Source organism: Diabrotica virgifera, chromosome 7 (genome assembly GCF_917563875.1).
Source record: "Diabrotica virgifera virgifera chromosome 7, PGI_DIABVI_V3a".
NCBI lineage: Eukaryota > Metazoa > Arthropoda > Insecta > Coleoptera > Chrysomelidae > Diabrotica > Diabrotica virgifera.
This window is the reverse complement of record NC_065449.1, coordinates 77,282,872-77,310,642: the sequence shown is the minus strand read 5'-3', so window position 1 is coordinate 77,310,642 and position 27,771 is coordinate 77,282,872. Positions and strand designations below refer to the sequence as shown.

Genomic DNA, 27,771 nt, shown 5'->3' with positions numbered 1-27,771 from the left:
TTCATGAATAAAACTGTTCAAAACCAAAATTTTATTGTAATTTATTTATGTAAGTACAAATTAGTACAATTAAACACGAAGTTTTTATAAATATTTGACGATTGAAAATCATCACTTTTATAATTTTTAAAACATTAATTGTCATTAATGTCACTGAATGTTTTTTGTCGTAGCAACGAAGGGCATCTGACGTAATATACTTAACGACGGGCAATTATCAAAAATTATCGATTTAATTCAGATTCCTGTAGCTTTCTATTGGTCAGAATCTCCTATGAATGAAATAATCAGTAGTAATTGCACAAGAGCTCTAAAATTACTGAATTTTCCCGAGTGACACTTTGACAGTTTTAATTTCAAGAGCCGTAGGCGAGTGAAATTATGTCAAAGTGTCACGAGGGCAAAAATTCTATATTAATTTTAGATATCAAGTGCAATTTGTTGCGATTATTTCATGAATAAAACTGTTCAAAACCAAAATTTTATTGTAATTTATTTATGTAAGTACAAATTAGTACAATTAACCACACAGTTTTTAATATGTATTTGACGGTTGAAAGTCATCACTTTTATAATTTTTAAAACATTTGTCATTAATGTCACTGAATGTATTTTTTCGTAGCAACGAAGGGCATCTGACGTAATATGCTTGACGACGGGCAATTATCAAAAAATTTATAGTTTAGTTCAGATTTCTGTAGCTTTCTATTGGTCAGAATCTCCTATGAATGAAATAATCATTGAAATTTTGTGCCAATTAATATCATCATTTATGAACCGCCAAACCTGGTGTATACGATATAAAAATGTAATTTTTTCACGTGTGGCAGAATTAGAACTTATGTACACACATACAAGTAAAATTTTGAATCATTGAATGTACATTCTGCAGCACATAATCAACAACTCTTATACTTGTACTCGGAATAAAATCACAATAGTCACGACAACAAATATGTATAATATGTTAAAAGTGCACGTGCAAAAGCCGTGTGTTAATTGTGTAGTTTACATAATAGCTAAAATCATCTGTTGATTAATTACCATAATACCTAAGTCATAGAAAATATGTGAATTTATTCAATTTTTAAGACCTATACATAACACGTTTTGGTTAGGTAAGGCGCTGTAAATAGTTGGAGAAGGCTATTTACGCGACCAGGAGAGTCCGTTATACAACATGTAAATTTTTTTCAAGTTTAATAAAATTATGTCTTGTCGCTATTTCTCGGCGATAACACTCGTTTCAGCATTTTCTATTAGGCCAGGGTAATAAGACAAAAATATACCCTGTTCGTGACACTTAATTAGCGAGGGTACTGAAGCGTTTTTCGAGAGGTAATACTATAAAAAGAAATTGTAACTATTTCCTGCGTCTGGATCTGGCGGCCATTTTTATTTATAAACAATTTAGTGTCAAAAACGGCCTTTTTTCCTTTTTTTTTTTCAAATCAATGGAAAACATTAAGACTTATAGTTTTCTTAGTACCAACATCTTCGAGAGAATCGAAAAATATTTAAAATGGCGTATTACAAAGTTTGATATACTCATTTATTTTTAATATAATTGCGAAAAGTCGAAATAGCAAAAAATTTTATTTCGCAATAACTAGTATAAAAGTAAGTGTACAGCTTTGAAATTTTTGTCAATTGAGGGCTCTTTGGTGCTTAATACGTGATAAAAATTTCAAAGCGATTCACTCAATTTTTTAAATTTCATTCAAATTGATTACCCCAGAGAGCTTTTTTTGCAATAACATAAGTCAGAAAAAAATGATATTAGAACCATTCTACAGGTGTCAAATGAAAGAACATGAGTTAAGCTTTCAAATTGGTTTAAAAAAAAGTAAAAAAATGCATTTATTATAGACCTGGATCCCGCGTACCAAAAAAAAGTTGATTAATAACAAGCTGAAAATTTGTTAATAGCTTAACGGTGTCTCGTCAGACAAACTTTGATGTACGGGAACACTGGAACAGGGGAAGTATTAATTGTGCAGTTTACACAGTTAAAACAGTTGAAAAATTTGGAACGTCAGATTACGAAAACGTCCCATGTATTTTGTGGACAGAACATCCAATTGATTTGTTACCCTTTCATTAAACTCTCATGCAAAAATCAAACTGCTATTACTGACCAACATGATTTCTCTCATTTGACATATTCTTCCTATTCCACTAATTAAAATGCCCACTTGGTGATAAATACCAGTCTGATTTTTGCATGAGAGTTTAATGAAATGGTAACAAATCAATTGGAAGTTCTGGCCGACAAAATAAATGGAACGTTCTCGTAGTCTGACGTTCCAAATTTTTTACTTGTTCCACAATTAAAATTTCAACTATTGCAATGTTCCCATGCATCAAAGTTTGTCCGACGAGACACCGTTAAGCTATTAAAAAATTTTCAGCTTTCTATTAATCAACTTTTTTTTGGTACGCGGGATCCAGGTCTATTAGTGATAAATAATTATGGAAAATTATCGTCCATTCTTCCTTATAAACTTTTTAAATAACTTTTTTCAAAAAAATCCATTTTTTTGCCGTGTTATAAGTGCACAACTACCAAGTAATTTTATGTATATGGTAATTGATGAAAAATTGTAATAAATAGGTATATTATATAATTTGTGATAAAAAAAAATAAAAAGTTCATAAGGAAAAATTGACCATACTTTTGCATAATTATTTATTAATAACAAATGCATTTTTTATTCACTTTTTTTTTAAACCAATTTGAAAATTTGGCTCATGCTCTTTCATTAGATACCTGTAGAATGTTTCTAACAATATTTTTTCTGACTTATATTATTGCAAAAAAGCTCTCTGGGATAAACAATTTGAATAAAATTTAAATAATTGAATGAATCGATTTGAAATTTTTGCCACATATTAAGCACCAAAGAACCCTCATTTGACAAAAATTTCAAAGCTGTACACTTATTTTTAAAATAGTTAGTGCGAAATTAATTGTTTTGAAATTTCGACTTTTTTCGCAATTATATTAACAATAAATGAGTATACATATTAAACTTTATGATACGTAATTTTAAAGCTTTTTCTATTCTCTCGAAGATGTTTGTACTAAGAACACCATAAGTCTTACTGTTTTCCATTAATTTGACAAAAAAAGGTTAAAAGGCCGCTTCTTGACACTAATTTGTTTATAAATAAAAATGGCCGCCAAAAATCGCTTCAGTGCCCTGGCTGTTGAAGTGTCATGAAAAAAACCTTATTGCCCTGGACTATATAGAGGAAAAATAATACAGAGCCAGTATACGCTGTGAGCTCGTACGTAGAGGGGATATTTACAAATTCGCGAACGCCAGGGGTGGGATTACGAACACTCGATACGAATCGTATCCGCCATGTTTTCCCGTAAGGCGCTATGGGAAAACGTGGCGGATACGATTCGTATCGAGTGTTCGTAATCCCTATGCAGTAGTGACAAGTCTGTAAACGTTTACCGGAAATTTGACATAAATGTCAAAGTGATTAATTTAAAATTAAAAGTAAAAACATTAATTATAAACAATATTAGTTGGTCAAAGCTGTGGTATATATTTTTACCTTAAATATACTTACGTTTTAAATACTGAATTTGTTTTTTTTAATGTTCCGTAATATCTAATTATAAATAATCTATTATAATCTTAGCGCCATCTACACGATTATTGTCAAAGTATCCGAAGTAAGAAATTGATATTTTATCAATAGAACGTCAAAATGATTAGAAAAATCTTTAAAAAATCTATTACAATTTAATTACTTTTTTGCGTTGTAAATATTAAGCGATAACAATTAAATAATAAATTTAAAAATTACCAGTAAAAGTTGAATTAGTAACCGCTAGGAGCGACACCAGCGAAGCTCAGAGCGTATACGCATTTACAATAATATTTACAACGCAAAATAGTATTTAAATTGTAATCGATTTTTTTAAGATTTTGCTAATCATTTTGACGTTCTATTGATAAAATGTGAATTTCTTACTTTGGATACTTTCACAATTATCGTGTACATGGCGCAGATTAATTTATAAGTACTATTACGGAACATTAAAAAAACTTAAATTCAGCATTTAAAACGTAAGTATATTTAAGGTAAAAATATATACCACAGCTTTGACCAACTAATATTTATTATAATTAATGTTTTTAATTTTAATTTTAAATTAATCACTTTGACATTTATGTCAAATTTCCGGTAAACGTTTACAGACTTGCCACTACTGGCGCTCGCGAATTTGTAAATATCCCTTCTACGTACGAGCTCACAGCGTATACAAGCTTAGATTTAAGTGCCGATGAAAAATTAAATACCTTCCTGAATGGTGATTTAAAAATAAAAATTAACATATACGAAAATGATCATTTGTAACATAATTATCTACTTACCTGTATAAAAGTAGAATTTAGTAGCCGCATTTCTCTATTAAATTGACTCTTAAACATACTTCTAATAATCTCCTTCACCGATACATCCTCAGTATCTACAATTCTAAAGGCAGTCATATTTACAAAGTTGTACTTATAATCTTCTAAATCAAATGTCTCCATATCGAAAGTGGTAAAGAGGTAATGGTATTTATAATCATTCATTTGTAGTTGTAAAATCTAAAAAAGAACTAATATAGAAATGTGGAATGCTATAAAACCAACTTGATTATACAGTGGTTGCACAGTGGTCAACTTATACGAATAATATAAACATAAAATCTAAATACGTATAATTCATCATCATCAACTAGCCAATCGCTTCCACTGCTGAATATAGGCCTCCCTTGGTCCGTTCCAGTGTTCTCTACACTGGTCCACTGGTACCCAGTTTCCCGCTCTTCTTTAGCATAGTCGGGTCATCTAGTCCAGTGATTCCCAACCGGGGGGCGATCGCCCCCTTGGGGGCGATTTGAGATTTTCAGGGGGGCGATAGAGCGAAGGGGGCGATATGGGGGGCAATAGAGAAAAGGGGCCGATAAGGTGGGCGATTAGCGTCTGGGAAAAGAGAAATGGGTAATAGAAAAGAAAAAACAATACTTTCGATCGGATATCCATAGGATAATAAAAAGTAATTAAATGTACACCAATGCAGGTAATAATAACACAAACATCTCGTCTAGTAACAGAGGGCTATGAATCATGATACAATTTAATTCTATAGGTAAGTAATACATTATAATTAATTATGCATTTTCCTTTTATCGAGCTTTCGTATTGGGCGAACATCCTCACAAAAGAGAAAGGGATAGAAGTGGGATAAGAATGATGAGAGTAGGTACCGACCCTGCCGATCTGACTCCAACAAAAAGTGTACGGCCACAATTGTGGTCGTTTTGTCATCTATCTATCTTTTGCCCTTCATTTGTTCAAAGTTGAACGTAGGCCTCCCCCTTATTTTTCTACTCTTCTTCTTTCAGTGCTAATCCTGTCCATCTGGTCCCAGCGTATCTTTTTGGGTCATTCGACCATCTCATCTGTGGTCTGCCCTTTCCTCTTTTACGGTCCCAATGTCTCCAGTGGATTGTCGCTTCATTCCATCTTCCGTCTTTTTGTCTGTTCTTTTATCATATTTTTAACTAGAGAGTAGCTGCATGTTTGTTTAGATCTTTCACTTTGGTTTTATTTCTGATCCATGTATTTTTATTTTTGTCACTTATCTTGATACCCAGCATCTTTCTTTCCATTGCCCTTTGAGTATTCGCCATTCTTTCCATATTTTCCTTCGTAAAGGTCTATGTCTGTGCTTCATATGTAAATATTGGTCTTGTCATAGATGAGGTAAATAAAATTAAAGCAAAACCAAAGAATGGTGGAATATTTCGCACACTCTGACACTCTGTAAAGAAAATGATGAGATATTTAATACATTGCTACTACAGTACTACGTAAGGAAGTCCGCTGGCTTTCGAAAGGGAATTGCTTACGGTGGTTCTGCAGTCTCATGGATACTATTATCGAATTTCTGATAACTACTGATCCCACACTGAGTACAGCACTACAAGAGAAGCGAAATGACATCGCTTAACTATCAGATATTTCTGAAAAATTAAATGGAACGAATCTGGAATTACAAAGGAAGAACATAAATATGGCCAAAGCGAAGGGAGTAGTCGGAACATTCATTGACAAACTATCTATTTCTGAAGAAAATATACAGAGAGGAGGTCTGACCAAATTCCCCAGAAATCATCATGTGGTTATTCTGAGGAGCTTCAAACATATTGCCTCCACCTTGGAGGGGATTTGAGGTACAAAGCTATTAACCAACATTGAGCCAGACATAAAGAAATTATGTGAGTATCACCAGGCCCAAGGGAGAAACAAGATCGAAATAGAGGGAAAATTATGAGAGAGATCTATGTCCAGCAGTGGACAAGTGAAGATTGAATGATGACTTACCTTGTATCATTTTACGAAATTTAAAAATAAATCAATATTGTACTGAATAATTTTTTGTTTCAATTTAATTGGGGAGGGGGGCGATTATAGTATTCACAACCGGTGAAACCTGTCTAAGGGGGCGATCATGGGAAAAAGGTTGGGAACCACTGATCTAGTCCATAGTCGTCCTTGTCTTATTTCCTAGTTTCTGTGCCCTCCATTTCATGATTTGTCTTTCTTCACCATCCATCTTGTGTTCTACCTAAGTGATCTCCCCAGTTTCACTTAAGCGTCGTGATTATTTCGATGACGTCTGGAACTCCTGAGTTGTTGGTTTGTTATGATGTCTCGAAGGCTCTCACGTTCAGCATTGCACGTTCTATAGCTCGTTGTTTAACTCTGAGTTTATTTGATAAGATCGACCGCGATCGATTTGTTTAAGGTTAAAAATTATTGGATAACTAATTTAGTACATACAGTCGAACCCACTTATTAGAGTACCGCTTATAGGAATATCCCGGTTTAAGGAATAGAATTTTGAGGTCCCGAAACATTTTCATTACTTCTTAATAAATTTAACCGCTTATAGGAATACGTTTTAGTAAAAGGATATCGCTTTATCGAATAATTTTAAGTTACCAAAAACTTTTTACGTACAATTTCCCACGAAATTATATGTTTTTTGGTTTATAGGACCTGTCGATAATATCAACACCCCCATCGAATAAGGTTGTAACTCAAGTTACATCTTTTTTCAGATTTCAACACAGGCGAATTCAGCAAAAAATTGCGCACACGTCAATATAAACGACATAGTTTAATTCTCAATAGTTTAGCTAATACTCCATTGAAAAAAGTTGTATTTTAACTTACGTGTGCCATTTTAGCGTGAAATAGGTAGTAACACTGGATACTCCCCATGTAAAATATTTACTTTCTTTATACTTGACGATTAACAAGGTTTTTAAATGAGTTACAATTTTGTTGCACGTATGTTTAATTTATAACATATTCAAACATATGGTGGAGGTCCGGTCCTGAACATGGTAACACAAACTGTGTTTACATTTCAGTCCCAAAAAATCATCTTTTTTCAAGTAGTTTATATCCAAATAAACTTGAAAATAAGCAAAAAGTAATAGTATATAGTGCAGTTACCTTACGGAATAAACCAGTGAGTTTTTATTATTTATTTATTCAAAACATTACAAAGCATACCGTTTGTAAGGTTAAGTGACGGCCGAAAGGCCAGTTCTCGGAACTAGTTCTGGTTCTGAAACTGGTTCATAATTACTAATGAGTATACCAAATGATACCAGATCCGACCTAACTAATTTGTCAACAATCATGACTGAAGATCATCAACAACCTCAAAACAAAACCTCATATTCAACTGTGCTTAACAATGCTTCTTCAATTCAATTTCCTTCAAAGCTGCAAGCAATTTTATTTAATTCGCTACCTGATACTAAAATAGAAGAGTACTTAATAGCACTTGGTGAAGTTGTTCATCCACGGAATATTTTATTTTCATCAAGGCTATCAAATAACAGAATATGTATTTATCTCTCCAGCGAATCCCTGGTGGAAAAATTTATGTCCGGTCCAGCAGAAATAACAATTAAAGGCGAAAATCTAAAAGCACGAAAATTGATAACTCCAAACGAAAGACTGTTACTATCGGGTGTTTGCCCTTCTATTCCACATATTCTAATAGAGAATGAGTTAACCAAATTCGGTCTTAAATTAATGTCACCTTTAACCTTCCTTAGAATCGGTAGTCAACTTCCAGAATTTCAACACGTCCTTAGTTTTAGAAGACAAACTTATATTCAACCACTTGCAGATATAGACCTTCCCTCTTCTTTCTTAATGACATATGATCAAACTTCGTATCGCATATATTTAAGTTTAGATAAACCTTCATGTTTTATCTGTAAGAACACAGGTCACATTGCAGCAACTTGTTCAAATCATAATCAACAAAACGATTCCTCTCATATCCAACACCAACCGCAACAACCAATACAACAACAACCAATACAACAACAACCAATGCAACAACAACCAATACAACAACAACCAATACAACAACAACAACCAATACAACAACAACCAATACAACAACAACCAATACAACAACAACCACAAGAATCCCCCAAGTCTGTTCCATCACCCCTAGAAATGGAACCAAATCATCCAGTCAGTAATTCTAATGCCGAACCTTCACTTAACCAACAAACAGATACTAATTTAATGCCTCCCGTATTAATTATGGAAACTAATTGTATATCTAAGGATCAGTCAACGACCAATAAGAGAACAATTTCGGAAATTAATACTACTCCATCTCCCACTGAAGAATTAAATAAAGAATTTAAAGTACCAACACAAACCAAAAAGAAACAAAAAAAGCAAACTGAATCTACCAGATCAATTCAGGAAATAATGATGCCAACAAAAACAGTATTTCACGATACGTCAAATAATTTTAACTTAACATATGAACAAACACTTGACTTTTTTGAAAATTATACTAGCTCGACTGATCCCATTAGTTTATTACAAACATACACAACGGATATACCCAACTTTATTTACATGTTAACAACAATTAAGCCATATTTTACAGAAAAAAGCATGAAAACCAAATGCACTAAATTAATAAACAAAATCGAAAAAATGCTAGACGATCCCGCTTATCAAGATAGTGATTGTTCGACAAATTCAGTTCCAGAAATAAACTAAAATCTTCGAACCGATACTACAATGGAATGTTAACGGGTTTTATCCCCGTTTAGAAATGCTTAAACATTTATGTTCAATAATCTCACCATCAATAATATGTTTACAAGAAACAAACTTTAAAGGATATCATAGTTATGACATGAAGAATTATTCTTGTTTCCATAAAAACCGAGACAACGCAAATATCGCTAGTGGAGGAGTTGTTACGTATGTTAACAAAAAATATGAATCAGAAGCATTAGTAATCAATAGTAATTTAGAAGTAGTAGGAGTATCAGTGTCCTTTCCACAAAAAATGAATATCTCTAATATTTATATTCCACCTGACTTACCTATCACAGAAGCAGATATTTCAGATGTATTAGATCAGATTCCCACTCCCAGAATAATCGTTGGTGATTTTAACAGCCATAATCCAATATGGGGATCTCTTGGAATAAATTCCAAGGGCAAAATTTTAGAAAACATAATTACCTCAAAAAACCTAAACGTACTGAATGATGGACAATCAACAAGATATAATATTCATACAGGTACTTCATCAGCTATCGACCTGTCATTATGTGATCCTCTACTGTCAGCAAAATTTTCATGGGATGTAATTCCGTTTTTATTTGGAAGTGATCATTATCCTATTAAAGTCTCTTTTAACAGTAATTATGAAGATACTAATACAACCCCAATTCCAAAATGGAATCTAAAGAATGCCGATTGGTATTTATTCAAAAAGTATATTCAACAGAACTGCCATAGCTTAAAAGAAGTCACCGAAAATCATCATATAGATGAACTTTTGAATTCGTTTATATCATTAATCCATCTTGCCGGTGAAAATCATATAGGTAAAACACAAACTCTACATAAAAGAAATTCATTACCATGGTGGAACGCAGAGTGTACTGATATAATAAAGAAATATAAAAAATCCTTTAACAAATTGAAACGTCACAAAACACTTGAAAATACTATAGAATATAAGAAGTTACGGGCTCAAGCTAGATATATAACTAAAAAGAACAGAAAAAAATCTTGGCAAGAATTTATGTCCTCTGTTAATTCCACTATGCCTATAAGCACCGTATGGGAAAAAGTTAGAAAAATATCTGGAAGTAATACCTATAAAAAGATTCCATTTCTATGCAATAACAAACAGATAGTAACATCTAATAACGAAATAGCAGATTTATTAGCAAAACAATTTGAAATGAACTCCAGCAATAACAACTTTTCTAAAGAATTTATCAATACCAAGATGATTTCGGAAAATAAATTAATAGATTTTAATTGCATTGAAGATAATCCTCTTAATATAGCATTTACCATGGAAGAGCTTAATCACTCTTTAAGTACCAGCAAAAAATCGGCGCCAGGACCAGACGATATTCCTGTTAGTTTCTTACAAAATCTACCAGATAATGGAAAACAATATCTTCTTAACCTATACAACAGAATTTGGACTAATAATGAGTTTCCCACAAAATGGACGCAGGCGATAATAGTTCCATTACTAAAACCAAATAAACCACGAACTGATCCCGAATCCTATAGGCCAATTTCGCTTACCAACACAATGTGTAAAATCTTGGAAAAAATGGTGAATAATAGACTAAGGTGGTTTTTGGAAAATAATAAATTAATAATCAATGAACAAAGCGGCTTTCGCAGGAACAGATCCACTATAGATAATTTAATTGACCTAGAATCCGAGATAAATGAATCGTTTGCAATTGGACAGGAATGTCTTGCGGTTTTTTTCGATATAACAAAAGCGTTTGACATGGCTTGGAGATACGACATTCTTAACACACTAAGTCAGTGGGGCGTCAAAGGTAACATGCTATATTTCATTCAAAATTTTCTTAGTAAGAGACAATTTAAGGTTAAGATAAATGGTACACTATCCAGCACTAAAGACCAAACAAATGGAACACCTCAAGGATCTGTTATTAGTTCAACACTATTCTTAGTAGCAATAAACAAAATCTTAGAAAACTTTCCACAACTTGTTAAAGCGAGATTATACGCTGACGATTTAGTCATATATTCAAGAGGAAAAAATATTCTTTCTATACAGAAAAATTTACAATGTGCATTAAATCACCTTGAAAACTGGTCGAAAGCTGTAGGATCGCAATTCTCTACAACCAAAACTAAATGTAGTTTATTTTCAAAAAAACGGCAGTCTACAACTCCAGATCTTCAGTTATATGGAAACAACTTAACTTATGTGGAACACTTAAAATTTCTAGGAATGATCTTTGATAAAAAACTATCTTGGAAGTACCACATTATGCACATTAAACAATCCTGTCAATCTGGTCTCAATTTAATGCGTACACTGTGCAATCGTAATTGGGGTTCAGATTGTAAAGTTTGATTCTTATTTACAAATCTCTAGTACGATCCAAACTCGATTATGGATCAATTGTATACTCATCTGCAAAGAAGACACTTCTTGCTCAACTAGAAGTCATACAAAATACAGCATTAAGAATAGCCACAGGAGCATTCTGTACTAGCCCCATTAATAGTTTACAATGTTTAACCGGAGAACCACCTTTAAATTTCCGAAGAATGTACTTGGCATTAGTCTACGCATCATCCATATATGCAATAGAATCGCATCCCACTTTCCACCACACTATTGCAGAACGTTTCAAAGAAACTTATGTAAATAAAAAAAGAACTAACCCTCCCTTTTACGAGAGAATCAGAAAATATCTCTCTCTCAATAATATTCAATTCCCAAAATTGTTTAATCAGACAAATACAGTTACTCCTCCGCCCTGGACCTTTCCTCCTGCAATATGTGATCTAACTCTCTCTAAATACAATAAGCTTGATACCCCCCATGCAACAATTAATCAATCTTTTCTCAACATACTTGCTTCTTTCCCAGATCATTGTTATATTTATACAGATTCATCTAAGACTGCTGATGGTGTGGGATCGGCAGTTGTAGATTCAAACACTATATTACAATTTAAATTATCTTCCACTTGCAGTATTTACTCTGGAGAACTATATTCAATTCTGCAAGCCCTCATTCACATTCGTACTCAAAAAATTCCAAAATCTGTCATAATTACCGACTCTCTCAGTGCATTACATACGATAGAACAGTTATATACAAGTAATCCTATAAGTATTTTAATAAAAGAACAATTACATTTACTGAAGAACACGATGCAGCAAGTAAGCTTTATATGGGTTCCATCACACATTGGACTTCAAGGAAACGAAAAAGCAGATTTCCATACCAGAATACACAGTGCGTCTTCAGTGTTAGTGAACTTAGTGCCTGTTTCCGATTACAAACCATTCCTTAAAGAAAAAGTGTTAAACAAATGGGAAAACGAATGGAATCTTTCACAATCATCTCTACACACAATAAAGCCCTCAATTGAACCTTGGTGTGAGATAGACCTAAATCGCCAGCTGTTTGTGAAGCTAAATCGTTTACGCATAGGGCATAGCAGACTTACTCACAGCTACCTAATCTCCAAGTCAAATCGCCCTATTTGTGACCTGTGTAATTGCGACATCAATGTAACACATATATTAATAGAGTGTCCTAAATATCTTAATGAAAGACAAAAACACTCCATACCTCTCAATATAAAAGCAGCCTTAGGATCACACTGTAAGCTTACGCATTTGTTTAATTATTTGAAAGAAATTAATGTTTTAAGCAAACTATAACCACTGTTAACATTTTATAAACCCCATTCTTAATTTGTAAATTATGATATTGTTACCTAAATGTGAACTTATGTAATACCTAATCAAAATGCTATTAGATTTAAGTAACCATGTATCAATGACAGTACAGCTAATAACCCAAAGTGGTTGATGCTGATAACAATAAAAAAAAAAAAAAAATATGGTGCATCTCATAAGTCAAATTATCGAAATAAAAGTAAAAACGGATTTACGGAGTTTTTTTCCTTTTTGATAGTTGCGGTGGACAAAATAAGTATCGAATAGTGTTTGCTACGTACTTATATGTAGTGAAAAAGTTTAATATTAACATTACACATGTATTTTTAGAAACAGCACATTCACAAAACGAGGGTGATTCAATGCATGCCCTTATAGAAAAACGGAAAAAAACATTGAGTCCTATATGCTCCACATCAATGGATAACCATGATACGATATGCCAAATCATCAGGCAAGCCTAAATCCGTAATAGGTCTGGATCCCGCGTATGAAAAAAAGTTGATTAATAGCAAGCTGAAAATTTGTTAATAGCTTAAGGGTGTCTAGTCGGACAAACTTTGATATATGGAAACACTGGAACAGGGGAAGTTTTAATTGTGGAACAACTTAAAAATTTGGAACGGCCAGACCACGAAAACGGCATATGTATTTTGTCCGACAGAACAGACTTAAACTCTCCGAACAGAGATTAAACTCCCATGCAAAAATCAGACTGCTATTTATCACCAAATGGGCGTTTTAATGAGTGGAACATGTAGAATATGTCAATTGACAGGAATTATGACAGGTGATAAATAGCAGTCTGATTTTTGCATGAGAGTTTAATCTCTGTTCGGAGAGTTTAATTCTATTCTGTCGGACAAAATAAATGTTCCGTTTTCGTGGTCTGACCGTTCCAAATTTTTAACCTGTTCCACAACTAAAACTGCACCTGTTCCAGTGTTCCCATATATCAGTGTTTATCCGACTAGACACCCTTAAGCTATTAACAAATTTTCAGCTTGCTATTAATCAACTTTTTTTCATACGCGGGATCCAGACCTATAATTGAAATAAATCAGAATCAAATTCAAAATTTTAACCCATTTAAGGACACACATGTTCATTTTGAAATATATATTAGCAGTAAAAGAGTAAAGTAATAAAGTAATATGGTTTAAAATTAAATATTTACAGATACGCAATAAAAATACGAAAAATTTGAGATATTTTATTCCATGGTTTTTTCATAGTGATAGAATATTATTGTTATTGTAAAATTTATACTTTCCAATTAAAATTGTGTAAACTGTGAGTTGATATATTTTTTAAATATACCATAAAAACTAATTTTCTCCTAGCTATATTGCAAATAACTCAAAACATACAACCTTTTATTAGTTAAACGGAAAAAATAATTAACACAGAGAGTGTAAAATGGTTGTTAGGCGAGTTACAACCTTTTTCTACGAATACTCGTGTTTAATCTCAAGGTTGTATCTCAATCAAACTCAATATCCTCAATAGCTAATAAAATTACAAAGCATACATCTCACAGTAATCCCTTATTATGTTATAAATATCATATCACATTAGTGTAAAAGGGTCTAATCATTTCGCTACAAATTTTGAAAAATTCATGTTTTCGTTTTTTGTCTGTCCTGTAAAATCGCTAAAAATGAGTTACAACCTTGTTCGATGGGGGTGTCGATTGTATTACTTACTTTATTATGGGCACCAATTCTACCTTCCCCCAAACATTTACCGATCATAAAGTAGGTACCTACGTTTTCAATTGTGTAAATATTCTTATTACTCACTCACCGCACCCACGTCGTTGTCTGTTGAGATTTTTAGAGAAACAGTTTAGAAGTCATAACCGCTTGTAATATAATAACCGCTTTATAATATGCAAAAAGTTTTCTGGAGAGTAAAACCAATGTCAATTTTTTATTTATTATATTTTAGAGCTACAAGTGACTAATATCTTATGTAACAAAACAAATAGTCTCAGATTACCGATTATTTTTCCAGGAAAAAAGTAAGTCTGTTGTATGTATGTTAATAAGAAAATATGTATACCTATATCATATCTACATATTGCATACATTTCATACTTATTTGCACAGATAATGTAGTTTGGTGTTTTAATAAAATAAGTAATAGTTACTCTAGGTACTGTATTATTGACATAAAACGAAATAAACCCATATACATAATAATATATTATGTACTTACATAGTATGTACATGTACAAAGTGTGTTGTACTATTATGACGTATATTCGGTACATTTATTTCTGCTAGCCACCACTGATCGGTTATTAGAATATCCCGGTTATAGGAATATTTTTGCTTGGCACGAAGGCTAATCTAATAAGCGGTTTCGACTATATAATATGTATTCTCAATTATAAAAAACAGTGGGTGCCCGATCTAATTTTGTTCTGACTATATATTTAATTAATAATTACAAAATTACTTGGCTAATTATTATTAACTTTACTTAATTGTCCCTAGATGCATCTCAGGAGAGCAAATGGTAGCTTTTAGGATACTGACTGCAAATATTGAATAAACTAAAAGTGCGAATTTTGTCATAAAATTCATAAAATTTGGTATGTGGGGTTATAATAATATTTGGAAGAACTTTTCTAAATACCTTTTTCAACAAATATCGAAAGTTCACCCTGTTTGTGTATTCGCAGTAGGCCGAATTTTAAATTTAAATTTGTGAACTACCAACTTGTATGACTGTTCAAAATTTCAAATCGGCATTTATTTTGATAACCGAAATCTAGGGGTGTATTTATCTTAAATGCGACACACTGTAACCTACATCAATAAGATTTTGTCTGGTGTTTTTAATTATAATATTTATAAAATATACTTATTATCATTTGTTTCCTGACGAACTATACATGGTGTTTGGTAAAGAATGGGCCATAGCTTAACCTTAGATTCCTGAGGTTAAAATAGGTCGATTAAAGCTAACTTACATTAGTACAAAAGTCCATAATCACCGAAATACAGGGTGTCAAAGTTAAACTTTTACTTTATTTATTCTTAAAAATTTCCTGACGGGCATAGGATAACAACACGAAATTTGGTAAGCGGGGGTTTTTTTGGGATGTGAAATCTAAATTCGCCACCAAAAATGATGTATTACTCAGAGGTCACCACATACGTCTTTCAGTGCTCATTTAATATGTTCAGTTTTTTTTATCTCCCACTCTACATACTATTTGAGTCAAAAATTTTATTCTCTTAATATTTTTACTTAAAAAAGGTATACTACATTCATTTCGCTGAACTCAACTGTTTTCGAGATAAATGCATTTTAAATCTGCGATACAACATAATGTTTTTGTGCATAATATCATTGTAGTTAGACCCGAAAAATAAACTTGAAACCGTAATAATTGTGCCAGTTGTCATATTTATGTCATTGCATCGCAAATTCCATTTGAAGAAATTTTCGATACATTTTTGTAAATTTTTATGGTTTTAAGTTATTTTTCGGGAGTAACTACAATGATAATATACAAAAAATTATGTTGCCTCGCAGATTTAAAATGCGTTTATCTCAAAAACGGTTGAGTTAAGCGAGATGAATATAGTACACCTTTTTTAAGTAAAAATATGAAAAGAATAAAAGTTTTGATTCAAGAAGTATGTAGAGTGGGCAATAAAAAAAATTGAACCTGAATTGAAATTGAAAAATTGATTTAATGAGCGATGAAAGACGTATGTGGCGCCCTCTGGGCAATGCATCATTTTTGGTGGCGTATTTAGATTTCTCGTCCAAAAAATTCCCCCGTTTACCAAATTTCGTGTTATTATCCCATGCCTGTTAGGAAATATTCAAGAATAAATAAAATAAAAGTGTAACTTTGACTATTTCGGTTATTATAAACTTTTGTACTAAGTTAAACTAGCTTAAATCGACCTATTTTTCCTCAGGAATCTAAGGTTAAGCTATGGCCCATTCTTTACCAAACCCCCTGTATATGCTGCTTGTTGATCATCTAATTGATTTTGATGTAATTTATTTATCGTCTAACTGAATCGATTTTATTTTCTTTTAATATCCCCAACAATATTCTGCTACAGGGCGTTTCATTGGAAAACGGAAATACTTGAATGGTGAATAGAGGTGACTAAGGCGGTTCTAAATATACTAGATTTTTTGCCTCAATGATTTTTATGACTGAGTTACAGGGTGTTTTATCGATTTTGCCTATTTCTTTCTGGATCCATAATTTTAGAACCACCTGGTATATTTTATTTGTTATTTGGTATACATATTATGTCTCATTTAAAATCCAAACCGTCCAACTACTGATCAAAAGAAAATCCAGATCAGAACTAAAAAGATTATAAAATAATTATGACCGTGAAAAAACACCGTGTATATTGAAATTTTCAAAATACGTTTGCATATTTGAAAAGAGCACAAAAAATAGGTTTAATTGTTCCGTTCAATTTTTTGGCCAGACAATTTAACGACTTTAATTTTAAAATTATATTGAAATTTTTAAGAACTGAGATTAAAAAACAGGTATTATTAACTTTTAATAAGAAATTATTAAAGCTAATGAACAAATACTGATTTTAAAAATAATCGGTACTTATTTACTACATTGAAACGACCCATTTAGTAATCACAAGAAAAATCCAGGTCCGGATTAACCAAAGCATGTAAAGTAATTCTGACCTTGTAATAACACACTTTATATTGAAATTTTTAAAATCCATGTGAACATTTAAAAAGAGCACAAAAAATTGAGTTCATAGCTTCGCTTTAATTTTTTGCTCAGGTAATTTAATGAATTTAATTTTAAAATTAAATATAGGTACTGAAATTTTTAAGAACTCTGAAATTGAAAAGCAGGATTTTAAAGCACTTTTAATGGTAAATTAATAAAATTAATAAATAAATACTTATTTTAAAAGAAATCGATAATTATTTACTACATTGGAACGATCCATTGAGTAATCACAACAAAAAAATATAAAATAATTGTGACCTTTAAACAATATCCTGTTTATTGAAGTTTTTAAAATTCGTTTGTACATTTTAAAACAGCACAAAAAACTGAGTTTACTGGTTACCTCTTATTTTTTGCACAGACAATTTATTGACTTTTTAAAAATTATATCAAAATTTTTTAAGAACTCTGAGAACCCACGAAAAAATTTCGATATAATTTCAAAAGTACTGTTATTAAATTGTCTGCGCTAAAAATTCAAGCGAACCATTAAACTTAGTATTTTTTGCTTTTTTCAAATTTGCAAACCTGTTGATCCAAAGTCACAATTACTTTATATATTTTTGTTAATCCGGACATGGAGTTTTTTCGTGATAAGTAAGTGAGCTGTTCCCATGTAGTGAATAATGATGTACAAACGGATTTTGGAAATTTCAATTTACAGGGTGCTATTTCAAGGTCAGAACGGATTTATAATTTCTTTAGTCCGGACCTGGAGTTTTCTCGTGATAAGTAAGTTGGCTGTTCCCATGTAGTGAATAATGATGTACAAACGGATTTTGGAAATTTCAATTTACATTGTGTTATTTCAAGGTCACAAGGGATTTATAATTTTTTTAATCCGGACCTGGATTTTTTTGTGATTAGTAGTTGGGTGGTTTGATTTATAAATGAGACATATGTGTACCAAATACCAAAAAAATATACAAGGTGGTTCTAAGGTAATGGGTTCAGAAAGAGATGGACAAAATCGATAAAACACCCTGTAGCTCAGTTATAAAAATTATTGAGGCAATAAATGTAGTATATCGAGAACCGCCTCAGTGACCTCTATTTACCATTCAAATATTTCTGTTTCCCAATGTAATACCCTGTATAAACCTTAGAGTCTATTGTTTAAAGTGTTTCTAAAATCTGTTCATTTCACTCACGTGCTAGAAATTTCATCATCTCAGACTCAATCCAATCTAATCGAAGAGCTTTTTTTATCGTAATATTTCCAAGTGCTTTCTCTAATTTCTCAATATATTTAGTTCCATCATGCTTATTTTCTTTTTGGTAATCCATGTTACAGCCAAGTGTTTTTATGGAAGTTTTGTTTATTAGGTTCAAATGTGGTCCCTTTATTTATCTTAAAAATGACAATACATTATACGATAAAGGCCCGAGAAGATGAACTGCGAAATGACAATTCGCGGCTCGTGTGTTATCCCTCAAACTCGCATCATAATGATCATCGCTAAATACTCATTGTATAATACCGGGTGTCCACTTATATTTTTCCCCATTCTAACTGCCTATACCTTCTAAACGACTTGAGATACTACTATGCGGTTTTCACTGAAATGTTTTATTTTAGTAAAAGTTTTGTTTGAATGGATTGAATTTTTTATATATCTTTCAAATAAAATATGGCGGATTTTTGAAAAAAAAACGTTGTTGACTTTTTTTATTGAAATATCCAGTATATTTTCTTGTAAATTGAAAGAACGGTCATTTACCTATCCAGCGATATAAAGTTTTTTAAAATCGGTTGTCAAATGACTGAGCAATTAATTTTTAAATTGAGAGATAAATTAATTAATTTAGACAACAATAAACGCCGTCAGCTGAGCCAAAATAAAAAGCAGAAAAGCGACATCAGTACTGTTAAGAACCACATTATTTGGAAGCGGAAAGAAAACAGGGCCGGCCTAAGAGATATTTCAAATGCGGCAGACAGCATCAAAAATAGATAAAATATTTTGAGGTTTTAGGAAGGTAGACACGGCCAGCTCGGAAGGCAGGGAAGGGTGAGCTTGAATTGAGTAGGGTTCGCGCCTTGTGAACTGCACTCGAGACGCGGTGGATGCCTAACTTAATTCCTTTCAAATAAAAATGGAGAAACAAATGGGGGCGTTGTTGGAGATGTTACAAGCTGTGCATCAAGAAATAAAAGATATAAAGGAGGTCAATAAGCAGTATTTTAATGAGATGAAGGAAATAGTGAAAGAGAATGAATTAATCAAAGATGAAAAAACAATATACTGAAAAATCATATAAACATGATAAATAACAGATTAGAGAAATTAGAAAACAAAGAAAGGAGAAATAACATCGTAATCCAAGGCCTTAATTTCAAGAAGGATGAACACGAACCCAGCATTCTAAAAGAGGAAATGAAAACTTTCCTAGATAACGAGCTAGGAGTGCAAGTAACAGTAGCATATGCTAAAAGGTTAGGCAGTAAAACCTGTTTGATTAAGCTAAGCAACGAGTCTGAAAGATATAATGTCATGAAAAATAAAATAAAACTAAGAGGGTACAGACAAGGGAAAATATATATTAACGAGGACATGAGCAAGAAGAAGAGGGATATACAAGGAAAAATAAAAATTAAGGCAAAAGAAGAAAGAAGCAAGGGAAAGAAAGTCAAAGTAAGGTTTCAAAAAATAATAATATATAACGAAGAATGGATATGGGACAATAATGGGGATAAACTAATACCTGAGATGAGCAACAAATACCCAAGAACAATCCATCCAAAAAACTGATAAGCGAATTGGACGGAGAGACATTGATGACGACCAGGAAAGGACATGGAACATCCAGTAATATGAAAGAGCAAACAACGAGGAAAACTAATAACAAGGAAGAAAAGAAAAATGAAAACAAATGTCAAACGAGAATAGGTACATGGAATATAACTTCGATAACAGGAAAGGAACGTGAATTAACAGAGGAAATGGAAAGATTTGAGCTGCAGTTGATAGGAATAAGCGAGACGAAAAAAGTAGGAAATGGAATTGTCGATATCGGAAGTCAGCACATACTTTACTATTCCGGAGTTCAGATAGGACAAAGGGCAAAGACGGCGTGGGAATAGTTGAGAAATGAATAGAAGAATAACCAAATTTAAACCAGTATCATCAAGAACCATATACATAAAAATAGAGTTAGAAGAAGAAGAATGTCACATAATACAGGTATATGCACCGGTAGAAGGAACCGAGCATAAAAAAACAGAACTATTCTATGATGACATACAGAAACTTATTGATGAGATACAAGAGGAAAGCAAAAACATCATTTTACTAGGAGACTGGAATGCACGAATAGAAAATGATGAAAATATGGCATTAGGCTTCTTGGGAAGGTATGGAGAAGAGAAGATAAATAGTAATGGTAGAAGAATGATAAGTTTCTGCCAAATAAATGACTTGTTAATAGGCAATTCTTTCTGGTATCAACCGAGAAACGAAAAATATATATACGTAGCAGAAGAAAGAAATGCGAGAAACATAATTGACTACATAGTATACCCTCGAGACGCAGAACTAACTATACAAAATATAAAAACAGAGAACGAAGCCGAACTCGGTACCCAACACAGACTAGTGATAGCAGAGATAAACATGAAACTAATGGAAGTAATAGAGTCCTCAATATACAAAAATAGCAATACATAAGATGAAAAATATGGAAATGAGGAAGAGAGACAGATTAAATACTGGAAGAGCATGAAAACAATGAAAAAATATGGAATATGGAAGATAGATGGAAAAAATTGAGAGAGACGTTATGGAACACTGCAAAACCAGTATGTGGAATGAGAAAGAATGGGAAGAATAATAAAAGAACTGAATGGTGGAATAAGGAAATAAAGCAAGCAGTAAAAAAGAAGAAAGAAATGTGAAAGCGATACATAAACACAAATGAAGAGCAAGACAGAGACGAATACAGAAGACAGAGAAATATAGTGAAAGAACTAGTAAAAGATGCGAAGAAGAAAAGCTGGAAGGAATTCGGTGAAGAATTGAACGAAGGTTTTGGGAATAACAATAAACAGTTTTGGAATAAAATAAGAAGCATGAAAGGAACAAAAAGGAATCAAATAAGATGAATTAGAAATGAGCGAAATGAATTGAAAACAAACATACAAGACATACAATGGAATAATCACTATAAAGAAAAATTCGAGGCAAGCAACCAACAAAATGAGGAGAGAGGACAGCAGGCAAGAGAAGAGGATAGGGACAATCGAGTAGACGAAATTCATATCAAAGATATTGCAGAAGGATTGGCAAGAATAAAGACTGGAAAAGCGGGAGGTGCCGATGATATAGATCCGGAGATGATGAAGTACGTGGGAGAACGAGGCAAGCTTTGGCTACTGGAAATAATGAGGGAAGCATGGAGAACAGAAAAGATACCAAAAGACTGGGAAGAAAATTTATTGATACCAATACACAAGAAAGAAGATGAAGCGGAATGTGATAACTATAGGGCTATATGCTTATCATCAGTGGCATATAAAGTCTACACCGGGATAATAGAAAGGAAGCTCAGGACAGAACTGGAAAGAAAACTAGAAGAAGAACAAGCTGCTTTTAGCAAGAAAAGAGGAACAACAGATAATATATACATACTGATAAATATAATTGAAAGGGAAAACGAAATAGGAGAAGACTTATACAGTGCTAGTCAAAAGTCCGTACCCCCCCTCGTATCTTTTGAACGGTTATACTTATAATAGTGAAATTAGGAGGGAGGAAATAAACGGATGTAGGCTTCTTAACCAATCATGACAGGTGACGTAATAGTGACAGATGACGTTACAGCGCCACTATGACAGATAATTTTAAATGGGACCTTATGGCAAGTGATACCTCGTTTGAAAGGTATTGAAAATACCTATTCAGTCATACTAATTTTGTTTGAGTTTAAGCTCATTTTGATGAATAAATGAAATAATATAAAATTGTAGTTTCGCATTTAATTAATAAAAATTCAAACCTCCGCCTATGATTACTTGTCAAAAAGGTTGACGTTGACGTAAAAACTACTAGAGAACTGAAAAGCGTCAACTTTTTTGACAAAAAAACCATAGGCGGACATTTGAATTTTTATTAGTTAAATACGAAACTGCAATGTTATATTTATTTAATTTATTCACCAAAATCAAAATCAACTTAAACCCAAAACAATTAGTATGACTGGATAGGTATTTTCAATACCTTTCAAACGAGGTATCACTTGCCATAAGGTCCCATTTAAAATTATCTGTCATAGTGGCGCTGTAACGTCATCTGTCACTATTACGTCACCTGTCATGACTAGTTAAGAAGCCTATATCCGTTTATTTCCTCCCTCCAAATTCCACTATTATAAGTATAACCGTTCAAAAGATACGAGGAGGGGTACGGACTTTTGACTAGCACTGTATATTACGTTTATAGATATTAAAGTTTTGATTCTATAAATAGAGAAGTAATATTGTCAGTAATGGAAGATCTGCAAATCCCGCAAAAGATAGTAAGCGTGGTAAAAAGTACATATAGAAACGTACTTGCTAAAATACAAATAAACGGAAACAGATCGCCAGTAATAAACCTAAGGAGAGGAATAAAAGAAGGGGACAGTCTCAATCCAGTTTTGTTTATATTAGTAATGGATAGAGTAATAAAGAGCGCTAAAAGGAGGTCAAGGCAATTACAGTCAACAATAGGGTACAGGAATTTAGTACCAGTGAGAATGGGGGGATTACTATATGCAGATGACTTAGTAATAATAGCAGACAAATGGAGGTAAATGTAAAGAAAACGAAGACCATGATAGTAACACAAAAGAAAAGGGAAGAAATAAACCAAACGATATTTAGGTGCAAAAACGAAATAATAGAAGCAGTCTCGACGTTTGAATACCTTGGAGTAATAATATCAGAGGATGGAAAGATAAATCAAGAAATCTCATACAGAGTGAAAATAAGCAAATAAGATCTACTATGCACTAAATAAAACAATATTTGAAAAGAAAGAAATAGATAAAGAAATAAAACTGAAGGTATACAACAATACCTCTGTACCAACTTTAATATATGCAAGTGAGACATGGGTAAACAATGCAAAAATAGACAGTACAATAAACGCAGCGGAGATGAAGCATCTAAGATAGCAGGAAAAACGAAATTGGACAGAATATGGAATGAAGATATTAGACAAAGACTGAAACAGGAATCGATAATAACAAAGATACAAAAAAGAAAATTAAAATGGCATGGACACATTAAGAGAATGGACCAGGGAAGACTATCAAAGCAGGTGATGGAATCAAAAAGATATGATAAAAGACGGAAAGGGATGCCAAGGAAGAGATGGATCGATCAGATTATAGAAGTTGGACAGGAAAAAGGAAAAACGCATCAACAAATGAAAGAGTTAGTAAAAGACCGCAAGAAATGGAAGATATGGATAGAGGATGAATAAAACCTCCGACGCCCCTGAGGGGCATAAGGAGTTTCGAGAAAGAAGAAGAAGAAGAAGAAAATGAGAGATGCAATATGGAAGTCACATAACATACTCATAATAGTAATTTGCTTAGTTGTTCGTCCGCTATAACTTTTCCCATGCGTCACGATTCATTTTCAAACAATTAAGTCAAAACATAAAGTGAAACGAACGTCGATGTGTATATACATTTTGTATAATGTATACTATATACTACACATCGGCGTACGTTTTACTTTATGTTTTGACTTAATTTGTTTGAAAATGAATCGTGACGCATAGGAAAAGTTATAGCGGACGAACAGTTATGTGATATCCACGGTGCTTCTCTCAATTTAAAAATTAATTACTCAGTCATTTGTCAACCGATTTTAAAAATCTTTATATCGCTGGATAGGTGAATGACCGTTCTTTGCATTTACTAAAAATATACTAGGTGTTCCATTAAAAAAAAGACAACAAAGTTTTTTCAAAAATCCGCCATTTTTTTTTCGTAATTGAAAGTGATATAAAAAACTCAATCCATGCAGACAAAACTTTTACTAAAATTAAACATTTCAACAAAAACCGCATATTTCTATCGCCGTTTAGAAGTTATAGGCAGTTAAAATGGGGGGGGGGGGGATATAAGCGGACACCCGGTATACTAATTTAGTTAAAATGCATATCTACCACTTATAAATTGTTGAATACTACAGAAAGATATTGACTTACTCCTTTTAAAAAATGTTGTAAATTTGAAGGCTTGGTATCGACAACAATATTATGTATCTCCTTATTTTTAATTTCCTTGAGAACATCCTGATATGACTCCGGACTGGCCTGCCGTAGGTGAATCTCAAGCCCACCATTTTGAGGAGATCTTACCAACTCCCGAAGCTTCAATAGACCTGGAATATATTTTTCGTAGTTAGATATTGTGATTTTTTTAATATCAGAAATCTTTATAAACTTATAGCTAATTTACTAACTAAATCAGCTATTAATTTGAATTATAAAACAGTTTATCCGCATAATAAAAGCATTGAAATAGAGAATGTCTGGATCCCGGGTACCAAAAAAAAAGTTTATTAATAACAAGCTCAAAATTTGTTAATAGCTTAACGGTGTCTAGTCGGACAAACTTTGATGTAAGGAAACACTGGAACAGGGGAAGTTTTAATTGTGAAATAGGTTACTAGTTTCGAAAGTCAGACTACGACAACGTCCCATGTATTTTGTCGGAAAGGACTTCCAATTGATTTGTTACCCATTCACCTAACTCTCATACAAAAATCAGACTGTTATTTATCACCATCATAATTCCTGTCCTTTGAGATATTGACTTACTCCGGACTTATTAAAATGCCCAACATATTTGTCGGACTAACATTTTTTCATATATTATAATATATAAAGTTTGCTATTGAATTGACTTTAAAACAACCTGCTAGTGTTCACAATCATAAACTTATCAGTCAGGATGACAAGCTCCACAGTTAAAATCACGTTCCACAGTTAAAACTTCCCCTGTTCCAGTGTTCCCATACATCAAAGTTTGTCCGACTAGACACCGTGAAGCTATTAACAATGGATCCCGCAGAAACCTTATGGGAAATGGCTCTCTGCCAAATGCTCTGAAACTTTGGGTTCTGGTAGTCCTTGATGTGCAGAACAATAGACTCAATGGGCCCCCAGATCCAAAAAATTATGGTTTTAAGATATAAGCCTCTGAGGTTATACAGTGAGGACGACGTTTGAGTTGGAATAAATTCACTTTCTTGAGAATGGGCGACTCTGGAGATAAATCCCAAAACAGGTACTTTTTTATTTTTAAATTATAATGTTTTTGCATATATATCATACTAGTAACGTCATCCATCTGAGCGTGATGACGCCATGGATGATTATTTTAAATAAGAATAGGGTTCATGTGATATCTCATTCGAAAGGTTATTCAATTCTCTGTGCACTAATATAGGCATTAATATAATTATTTATAGAGGATGCCCAAAAAATTTGTTTTAATTAAATTAATTGAAACAAAAAAAAAAGAATGTATGTGATTTATTTAATGCAAAATACATTTTACTGCTGTCAGAAAACAGAAAAACAGGTTAATTTGAAAAATATACATTGCTTTTCGCTTAAATTAAATGTTCAAACTGCTACAGGCAGGTGGGTGGCAGCTTTAATATTGAATTTAAGCGAAAAACAATATTTATTTATCAAATACTGTTTTTCCTGTTTTCGGGCAACAGTACAATGTATTTCAAATTAAATAACTTATATACCTTCTCCTTTTTGTTTCGATTAATTTAATACAAAAAAAGTTTTTTTGGGAACCCTGTATAAATAATTATGTTAACGTTTATATTAGTAAATATAGAATTTATTAACCTTTCGAATGAGCTGTCAAACGACCCCTATTCTTATTTAAAAAAATCATCGATTACTTCATCACGCCAAGATGGATGACGCACTGGTATGATATATCTGCCAAAAAATTATAAATCAAAAATAAAAATCGATCTCTTTCGGGATTTATCTCCAGAGTCGTTCACTCTCGGGAAAATGAATTTATTACTCAAACGACCTCCTCGCTGTATAACCTCAGAGGCTTAAATCTTAAAACCATGATTTTTGGAGCTAGGGGCCCATTGGGGCTTTTGTTCTACACATCAAGGACTATCAGAATCCAAAGTTTCAGAGCATTTGACAGAGAGCCATTTCCCATAAGGTTTCTGCGGGGTCCTTTTCAGCTTGCTATTAATACACTTTTTTTGGTACGCGGGATCCAGGCCTAAGACTTCCCTGTAATAATCCATGTAACACAAAGATATGTCTATTTAAAGATCAAATCGTGTAAAAAACATTTTGTGACAATATTATTGTAAGTACAACATAATGCAGAAATATATTTTATAAATATTAGATAGACCCATATTGCTTTTAATTTGTTATTGTTCATTTGACCTGCTTGTAGGACATCGGAATTATCGTATATTTTTATGAGTGTATTTTGGATATCCTCCAAATATCAAAAATCAACTGTTATTTATGTTTAGTTCGTTTATTGGTCAATTACGTCCAGTTCTACAATATGCAATTCTCTTTGTGACACAGTGGTCATGGTAATTACTATCTATGAGTCCTTTGGCAAACAGGACTTGACGTGGCCGATTTGTCTAGTCATGCCCATCATCCTTACTGTCTATTATGTGTATGTCGTAAATCGTAAAATGTCTGTGTACATGTTTTTTAAAATACTGAATGAAAATATATTGTTTAAAAAGAGTGGCATTTAGAGAATATTCTAATTTTACTTCAATGTCTGAAAGTAAAATTTTCCGACAGCAAACTGAACCTACGTTTTGGTTCCCGTGCGAACTCTATTTCGGGGGAAACCACATTACAGGTTAGAAAAATCTGGAAAATATATCAGAAATTTGGGAAGTCGATAAATTACTGCCAAAGTAGTGTTACCCAAATTCAAGAACAAGATAAAACTTGGACAGTCTTGGTCTTGGTATTGCGCACACGGTCTTGGGCTTGCAGCAAGAGTCTTGCAACTCTCGCAGTTACCCATTAGCCTATTACTGTTTATTAAACATTACTTTCGATCTTGTAACAACCTAACAGACTAGGTATATTTTAAGCTTGAATTCATAGCTATAGTAATAGAATAGCTATAGTAAAAACCAAT

The 27,771-nt window shown here is 32.6% G+C and overlaps 1 protein-coding gene across 3 annotated transcripts in view; it reads right to left on the bottom strand.

Annotated features, from left to right (window-relative positions):
* The window catches only part of LOC114346442 (glutamate receptor ionotropic, kainate 2-like), a 793,663-nt gene that overhangs the window by 469,653 nt on the left and 296,239 nt on the right, over window positions 1–27,771 (bottom strand). For all 3 annotated transcript variants that reach the window (XM_050656454.1, XM_050656452.1, XM_050656455.1), the window contains exons 5-6: window positions 24,801–24,976; window positions 4,398–4,616 (exon numbers count right to left, since the gene is read on the bottom strand). In XM_050656454.1, the coding sequence (XP_050512411.1) occupies window positions 4,398–4,616; window positions 24,801–24,976 (395 nt within the window). The remainder of the gene's footprint in view (window positions 1–4,397; window positions 4,617–24,800; window positions 24,977–27,771) is intronic.